The sequence below is a fragment of the Pteropus vampyrus genome, unplaced genomic scaffold, assembly GCF_000151845.1.
Source record: "Pteropus vampyrus isolate Shadow unplaced genomic scaffold, Pvam_2.0 Scaffold86, whole genome shotgun sequence".
In the NCBI taxonomy this organism is placed as follows: Eukaryota; Metazoa; Chordata; class Mammalia; order Chiroptera; family Pteropodidae; genus Pteropus; species Pteropus vampyrus.
The window spans coordinates 5,455,021-5,463,865 of NW_011888867.1; the positions used below are offsets into that span (position 1 = coordinate 5,455,021).

The 8,845-nt window shown below is 50.4% G+C and overlaps 1 protein-coding gene across 2 annotated transcripts in view; it reads left to right on the plus strand.

Moving 5' to 3' along the window:
- The window catches only part of CTNNBIP1 (catenin beta interacting protein 1), a 25,394-nt gene extending 17,832 nt beyond the window's left edge, over nt 1-7,562 (plus strand). For both annotated transcript variants that reach the window (XM_011363590.2, XM_011363592.2), the window contains exon 4: nt 5,116-7,562. In XM_011363590.2, the coding sequence (XP_011361892.1) occupies nt 5,116-5,174 (59 nt within the window). In that variant the 3' untranslated portion in view covers nt 5,175-7,562. The remainder of the gene's footprint in view (nt 1-5,115) is intronic.
- The last annotated feature ends 1,283 nt before the right edge of the window (nt 7,563-8,845 follow it).

The window sequence follows — 8,845 nt, forward strand, 5'->3', positions numbered from 1 at the left end:
AAGCACACGACCGCCCCCTGATCGGCACGAGGCACCGTTTTAGAAGCTGCGGTCAGGGAAGGCCTGAGGAGATGGCTCTGCACAGACTGGCGTGAAGTTCAAGAGCCATGAGATGGATTTGGGGAAGGGAAACAGCAAGCGCAGAGGTCTTGAGGTGCAAGGTACTTGTGCCTGGAGGACAGCCAGGAGGCCCATGTGGCCGGAGCAGAGTGCCAGAGGAGATGAAGAGGCAGCCAGGGGCCAGATCATGCTGGGTCCCACAGGTCACTGTGTGCAGTCTGGAGTTTGCTCTGAGTGTGATGAGAAATCTTGCAGGAAGAAGCCTTTAGGAGTGGCAGCGTCTGACCTGTGTTTTTAGAACTTCCTTCTGACTGCTATGTGGAAAATGGACCATTGGGCCAAAGTGGGGAGATCCAGGAAAAGCGGGTAGAGGAGGCTAGCGAGGGGTAGTAGTGGTCTGGATCAGGGTGGCGATAGAGGAAATGCTAATGTAATCAGGATACATTTTGAAAGGAGAGTCAATAGGATTCACTTGTGTGTTGTACGTGGAGTGTATATGGGGGTGGGGGGCAGGGGGCGGAATCAGGAAGACCCCAGGGTTTTTGATCTGAGCAACTAGAAGATGGAGGAGCCATCTGCCGAGATGAAGAAGGCTGCAGGCAAAGCAGACTTGGCAACTGCACCATTTGACATTCTGTCAGCAATATATGAGGGCTTGATTTCTCCACATCCTTGCTAATGCTTGGTATTGTCTCTTCAGTTCCAGCCATCCTCGTGGGTGTGAAGTGGTATCTCATTGTGGTTTTGATTTACATTTCCATGATGACTAATGATGTGGAGCATCTTTTCATGTGCTTGTTGACTATTCGTGTATTTTCTTTGAAGAAATGTCTATTCAAGTTCTTTGCCCATTTTCAAAATGGGTTATTATTGTTATGTTATTTACATATTCCAGATACCAATCCTTTACAAGATATATGCATTGCCAATATTTTTATCCCATTCTGTGAGTTGCCTTTTTACTTTTTTGATAGTATCCTTTGAAGCATAAAAGTTTTTAACTGATAAAATCCAAATAATCTATTTTTTCTTTTGTTACTTATGTTTTGAGTGTCATAGATAAGAAACCATTTTCTAAGCCAAGGTCATGAAGATTTACGTTTTCTTCTAAGGGTTTTATAGCTTTATATAAAGCTATAGTTTTATAACTTTAGCTCCTATATTTAGATCATTGGTCTATTTTGATTTAATTTTTGTACATGATACGAGGTAAAGGTCCAACTCCATCCTTTACATGTGAGTATCCAGTTGTCCAGCACCATTCATTCAGTTTTTTCCCATTGAGTTGCCTTGGCACTGTTGTCAAAATTCGGTTGATCATAAATGCAAGGATTCATTTCTGAACTCTCAGTTCCGTTCCGTTGATCCCCATGTCTACCCTATGCCCATTCCACCCAGACTTGTCTACTATAGCTTTGTAGTAAGTTTCGAAATTCAAAAGTGTGAGTCCAACTTCGTTCTTCTTTCTCAATATTATTTCGGCAATTCTGGATCCTTCGCATTTTCATGTAACTTTTAGGAGCAGATTGTCAATTTCTGCAAAAAGCAGCCGCTGGGATTTTGATAAGGATCGTGTTAAATTTCTTTCAATGATATTTTGAACAATGATATTTTGTGCTTTTTAGAGTATTTCATCCATTAAATTTACTCCTAAGTATTTTATTATTTTTGATGCTATTGTAAATAAAATTTTCTTTATTTTCAGATTGTTCATTGCTAGTGTACAGAAATACAAATGATTTTTATATTTTGGTCTTGTCCCCTGTAAGTTTAACTTGTTTATTAGTTCTGATAGTTTCTTTGTAGATTCTTTAGGATTTTCCATGTACAAGTTCCATGTCACCTACAAATATAGTTTTATTTCTTCCTTTCCAATTTGGATGCCTTTTCTTTCTTTTTTTGCCTAAATGCCCTAGATAGAATCTTTAACACAATATTAAATAGAAATAGAGTGGCCATCGTTTTCTTGTCCCTAATCTTAAAGGAGGAGTGCTTTCAATCTTTCATCTTTAAGTATGATAACAACAGTGGGTTTTTAGTAAGTGCCCCTTATCAGATTGAGGAAGTTCCCTTCTGTTCCTAGTGTTAGATGTTTCATCATGAAGGGCTGTTGAATTTTGTCAGATGTGTTTTCTATGTCTATTCAGATGATTATCTGGTTTTCTTTATTCTATTGATCTGATATATTACATTAATTGATTTTCAGATATTAAACCAACCTTGCATTCCTGGGATCAATCTCAGTTGGTCAGTGTATGCAATTATTTTTATACGTTGCTGTATTCAGTTTACTAGTATTTTGTTGAGTATTTTTGCATATCATAGATATTATGAATATCTATATTCATAAGAGATACTGGTCTGTAGTTCTTCTGCCTTGTGTTTTCATCTGGTTTCAGCTATTTTTATCTTTTACTGTGTTAGAGAGTAAGGGGCAGGAGAGACTGATCAGTTTCTCCCCTCCTGCACTTACCTACATGTGGTGGGGAGGGACGAACAGAAGCCCCGAGGCTGAATCCAGACCAAAGAGGTGGACACGGTCTCATCTGTAAAATGGGATATGACCTGCCTAACCACCCAAAGGCAGTGGGCTGGGCTTGCTGGCTTCTTTGCGGTGTCTTTCTATTCTGAGCCCTGTGATTTCAGGACAGTGAGAGCACCCAAGGGAGATACCACATGCTGGCCTTTAGAGGAGAAGGAGGAGTGTGGTGATCAACCTCTGAGGTCCCTTCTGGCTCTAAAGCTCTAACAGCTAGAATCATGGTAACTGAGCAGCTCACTCTCCCTGTTAAGTAACTGGCCGAAATTTCGTAGAGAAAGGGATTGGGTAAAGGTGAGTCTTTGCCCAGCGGCCTGCAGGTCCATAGTCAGGTCCTTGTCGGCTGATGAGAGGCAGGCCAGCTGGTGGTAAGGATAGGTCAGAGGATGCTCTGGAAGAGCCGGCGCCTTCTTGGGCCCCAAGGAAAGAGGATCTCTGTGGTGAAGCCTGGAAAACAGCATGTCCCTGAGGAGCAGAACCAGGCCTGGGATGGGCAGCAGCTCTGCGGGCCCTGTCTACGCCTGGCTCCGGCAGCAGGGTGGGTGGCTCCTAAATGAGACCATGGATTCCCAGCCTTCCCCACCCAGCCAGGGCGGGGGACCAGCTGTCAGTGTGGCATGGGTGGGACAGGCAAATCCTCTGCTTCAGGTGTCTTGCTAAATAGTCATCAGAATCCCTGTGTGACCTTAAGGAGGTCACTTCCTTCCCTAGCTCAGTGTAGCCTGGGGACACACACTGGGCAGCTGTGCTGTGGGGAGCCCTGGCCATTCCAAGGACTCAGTGGCTAGTCCCTCTGTCAACTCTCGGTTCCCTCCTGGGGCAGCCAGTGCTATTTCTGTGCCTGCAGCTCAGCACAGAGGCCCGAGGTCCCTGTGAGAAAGCCCCCGAGGCAGGCGCGAATAGGCGGCCTCTGCACCTTGCAGCTGAGGCTTCGTGTGCTGACAGTTCCCGTTTCGCGGTCTCCCCAGCCCCCCACTGACGAGTGAGCTGGGGAGGCGGCACTCCGGGAAGCGGCATCTGTTAGGGAACCGCTCAGCTGCCACCCAGGGTATGACGTAATCCTGGACTCTGTGGTTGCTAGGAAAATTCTGCCTGCAGTGGTATCGCGTGGTCTTGGAACTGAGGCGAGAACAGAATGTTCCAGAGAAGGAGATGTGGGGCTTCCCACGCAGAGGAGCCCCATCCCAAGGAGAAAGACAACCAGAGCTCCTTTCTGGAAGCGTGCTCCCCTTTTCAGGAATGGAGCTGGCTGGCGGCAGCAGATCCCCATTAAGGCCGGGCAGGGGGTGTGGCAGGCAGGGTCGCACCACTTCGTGGCCAGTGCTGAATGGAAGGCGTCTCCGTGCTGTCGCATCCCTGTGGTGCCCACGGTGAGGCCCCCGGCCGCTCCTGGGTCAGGAGAAGGCTGCCAGTGTGAGGCGGAGACTGCCCTGTGGCGTGGCCAGAGACGGCCAGCATCACGACTCGGGAGGTAGGGCGAGGGTGCAGTCCTGCCCTCCCCTGACCCCGTTTCACCGGCCAGAAGCTCCACCGCACACCACCCGCAGCGGCTCACCCTTCCGTGGCCTTTCAGTGTCCCCTCTCCGGATCTTGCCCTCCCTAGAGAAGTCCTCCCGTTAGTACAGAAGAGAAGGATGTCGGGAAGGCCACAAGCAGCGCAGTGTCACTGTTCTGGGCATAACCAAGAACCGTCCTTTAGAAAAGGGAGAAAGTGGCAGGACTCAGGGAGGGCCACGGCCCAGGAGGCACCATGGGACCCCCGTCAGCTCACCTGCCCTGCAGGGTCTGCGCCTCAGCCAGCCCCTTCCTCCTCCAGCAGCTTTGGTGGGGGGGGGCGGTCAGTATTTCAAGCACTTTCCCTCCTCCCTCCTGCCTTTTCTGGATGCGTGTCAGAGCCTGTCTTATGGAAAACTAGACAAAGGAAGTGATTTCATGAGTGCCTGGACCAGAATCTCAAATCCACGATTAAAAAAAAAAAAACAATAATAAAGATTATGGCCATTATCTGTCTTCAGAGGAGCCTGGCTGGCTGCAGGCTGGAAATGCGCCTGGCTATGCTCCTTGGAGCAGGTGTTGGGTTTGGGCGAAGAGGAATGGCTATTAGAAATCATAATGAGCAAGGGCCTCCAAAGGGATGGAAACAAGAATCTTAAGAAAAAGGGGAGGTTTCCAAGGGCCCCTGGCTTTGATGACCTTGGAGCAAGGGATGTGAGTGAGACCCTGCCCCAGGATCAGCAGCCCTGGGTCCTCCTCACGCTCACCTCTCAGCTGTGTAGCCTTGAGCAAGCCTCTGGACCTCTCCCCCGCGCCCTGCCACAAGGTGCTGGCACATTTCCTGGCCAGGCCGCAGGGAGGGCCCAAAGGGGAGGTGGCTTTCTTGAAAGCACTTTATACTCAGAAAGCACCTTGCCAAGCTGGACTTACACTGCGCCCAGGGGTCATAGCCTCCTCGCCTGGTCCCAGGTTGCAGCCCGATGCCAGAGGCCCATCCCGCAATTTCTCTTCCCCTGCTGCAGGTGCAGAGGACGTGGTGATGGCATTTTCCAGGTCGGAGACCGAGGACCGGAGGCAGTAGCTGCAAAGCCCCTGGAACACCCTGGGAGCTGGCAAGGGCCCAGAGATCTGTGTGGACCTTGGCCGGCTGAGTGGCAGCAGGTCACCTTCCCCACCCCCTGCCCCCCACCCCCTCACACCCACCCCACCCCACCTCAGGGCTACTCAGCGGGGCTGGCATCAAGGGAGACACCAGAGATGCAGTTATGATTGGCTTAAAGGGATGGACTCATGTTTGGCTGCAGGAAGAAACCTTTTTATTTTTAAATCTTGACCAACAGAAACCTTTTATTTTTATTTCTGACTCTTATTTTTTTAAAAATTTGCGCCTCGGTTTATGGCTTCTCAGGAAGCTCTCCGAGCTCTGGTGCTTTATTTAGGTCACTTTTTAGAAATGTGAAGAGTCCCGATTGGCTGCTCAAACTGGAAAAGGATTTTGATTGGCTGGCTAATGGGAAATGGTTTGTTTTTTTTTTTCTTTGATTGGCTGCAGGTGTTCTGCTTGATAGCAACAGCTTCTCTCATCTGAATGCTGAAAACAGGGTTTGGGACATTGGTTGTTATATTTGACTTGAAAAAAAGGAAAGAATCCAAGTGCGCTTTGCAATATTTATTACACAAAGAGCTCGCTGCTGCTTTCACATGCTTTGTTTGTGTTTGCATTTGATTGGCTTTCGAGGTGTGTGTTTGGTTTCCCATTGGCTCACCCATGACTCCCGTTGCCATGGCCTCCCCCAAAATCTGCTGCACGCAGACCCTCTGCAGCCCGGAGTCCACCTGGAAAGTGCATTTGCTTTAATGACCACCCCTGGCTTCACCAGCAAGGGGACCTGGAGGACCCCCAGCAGGGTCCACAGCTGGAAAACAGGGCTCCCAGGGAGGTTTGTGTTGTCCTGAAGGAGCAGCCTAGAGCTTAAAGGGTGACTGCCAGCCAAGATTTATGTGCGTCACCTCCAGGAATGGGCAGCCAGCCAGCTTCCCTTGGCAAGAATGGACTTGCTCAACCTCCGTCAGCCCCGCCCCCCACCCCCCACCCCCGCGGGTGCTGACAGAGGCGCCTGCACTGGGCGGCTCTGTCCTTTCACCGTTCCTCTGTATCCAGCTTCCTGAGGCCTCACCTGGGGGTCCCTCCTGTCAAGGGCAGGAGCTGCTTTGGGCAGTGAGACTCTACAGTGTAGCCCAGATCTCTGCCAGGGAGTCGGGAACCGGCTCAAAGGCCCAAACTTGGTTCACAAAGCCAAACACCCACCCCCCTGAACTCCCCCAGCTGGGCTCCTGAGGGGTCTGCTGCTGACCAGTAGGTCCTGGCCAGCACTTGGAGTTCTCGCATATGAGGCCCGTCCCCCTCAATGCACTGCCTGCGGAGGGGTCTCTCTCTGTCGGCCTAGAATGGACAGCGGTATTGTTTATGACGTGTGACGTGTTTCACTGAGTAAGGCCCACCAGGCTGGCCCTCGCCGGGGCCCCAGAAACACAATACAGAGCAGCGGTCTTTGAATGGCTGTGAGCACCCCAAGTCTTCCCACCTGCCCTCCCCACTTCCCTTGGAGGCAGCCTGCCCTTCTCCCTACGTGTCCCACAAGAGTGGAATCTGGGTGGGGAGGTAGAGAAAGAAGCAGGCCTCAGGTTGGGGAAGCCTCCACCCTCCCCCCGAGGTGGGCGGCTGAGGCCCCCTTCTTGCCCTGGGAACCTAGAGCCAGAAGAAAGCTCTCAGAGCCGAATTTCCCCTTCTCCGGGCTCGGGGCCATCGTGGACCACAGGAGTTGAACGCCAGCGTGTCCTAGGCCTGAGCCCTGGAGAGCCCCGCGGTCAGTGGGCGGTTCACACTGCCGAGTCTTGCCCCAGAAGGAGGACTCGTGTGTCACGGCCTGGACACTGTGCCCTCCTCCACACATGGGCCCCTGGCCCTGGTAGCTGACCATTAACTGCAAAGGCCATTGACCTGAGGACTGTGAGGACCCCAGCAGGGGCCGAGAGCATCTTCCTCCAGGGGGCAGTGTGTGTGTGCATGTGCATGTGTGAGCACACACACACACACACACACACACACACACATGCACACTCACTCTCAGCTCAGTGGCTGCAGCTCCAGCCGAGCCCCTGGGGAAAGGTGAGTTATTTCAGTCTCCCTCTCCCGCAGGTTGTGACATCTGTTTAGATGCCAGCCTTGCTGGCTGCCCCCTCTCTGTGTACCTGTAGCTCCCATAAAGGGTCCGTGTCCAAGCCCACAGTGTGTTTTCTGCCCCAGCCTGTCCTTGTCAAGGTCATGGGCCTTCCTCTTGTAACAGTGATGGCCCTGATCTGTCTCATCTTCTGAAGAAGAAAAGTGAAAGTGTTGCTGTGGCTTCTTATTTCAACTAAAAATATATCTGTTGGAGAAAAAAACTTAACAATAAAGATTTTTAATAGCTTGGTGCGTGAACTGTTACCTCTCTTGACGGTTAGGTGCATTCACTGATTTCCTCGTCACTTGGGCTGTGCTGCAGGGTCCCTCCCTCCCCAGGGAGGCGCCACGGAGGGATGAGAAGACCAGTTTGCTCGTTTAATTGTCCATGATCTGGAGTGGAGCTCAGTCAGGGTCTGAAAGAATTTCCAGACCCGCCCGGCTCAGCTGACAGGTCTGTAGGAAGGCCCAGCCCCCTTTCTGACCTGGAGATTCCAGATGTCATCCTAGGTAGAACTGACGTCAGTAACTTTCAGAGGCGACATCACCCCCTATGCTCTTGAGCAGACACTGAGCACCCTGTAAGGGTGTGGGGACCCTTTCATCCTAAACACCCCAACATCCTATGCGATGGCAGTGGTTCTGAGAATGCTTATAACAAAAGCTCATACAGAACACCCGTCTCTCCCATCATCCTGGAAGTGGAAGGCTTACTGGTGTGCGGGTATAATTCAGGTTTGGAAGCTGAGCTCATTCATGCTTTAGGAATTTTTGCTTTGGAAGCATTTTCTAGAATTTTTCATTTTCACCCTTCATCATCCCATTTAGGTTTTGTTTGTTTGTTTGTTTTCCTATTTACAGGGACTCACCACTTATGTTTCCTTTACAAAGAGTGTCATTGGATGCTAAATGCTATGAGGTTTATACAGTATAGCGAAGGCAGGTACAGTGGACATCATTCAGTCTTAGTGTTGGGAGAGATATTAGAGGTTGTCCAGTAGCCCATGCAGTGGCCAGATGTGTGAGCCTCTCTGAAACATCTCTGAAAAGGTCTTGTCCCACCTTTGCTTGAATAGTCTTGAGGACTGGAGAACTCACTACCTCACAAGATAGCGCATTCCATCTTCGAGTTACTTACGTTCATTCTTATATTGAGTTGGTCTGTCTTTCTCTTTAACTTCCTTTTCCAGGAAGGAGTTTACAGTTATTGAAAGATAAAACAAGACAGCTATGTTAACCAAAAATGAAAAAGACACATATGAAGGGCTCGCGTTATCTGTAGGATTCCCCTACCCCCACCCAGTGTTCTGAGTGGCACCGTAGTTAGTTAGCCTTAGAGGTAATCAGCTCTTCTAAGCCGGGCCCTGAGCGGAGGGAGGGGCGGGTTGGCCTTGGTCCCACCTGCCCAGCCCCCAGCAGAGAGGGAAGTGGAGCTGGGAGGGAGGAGTCTCCAGAGCAGTCTAACTCCCCAGGTCTCTAATGGGAACTAGGCCACACAGGAAAGATGAGTGGGGCCACTTCAGCAGGCA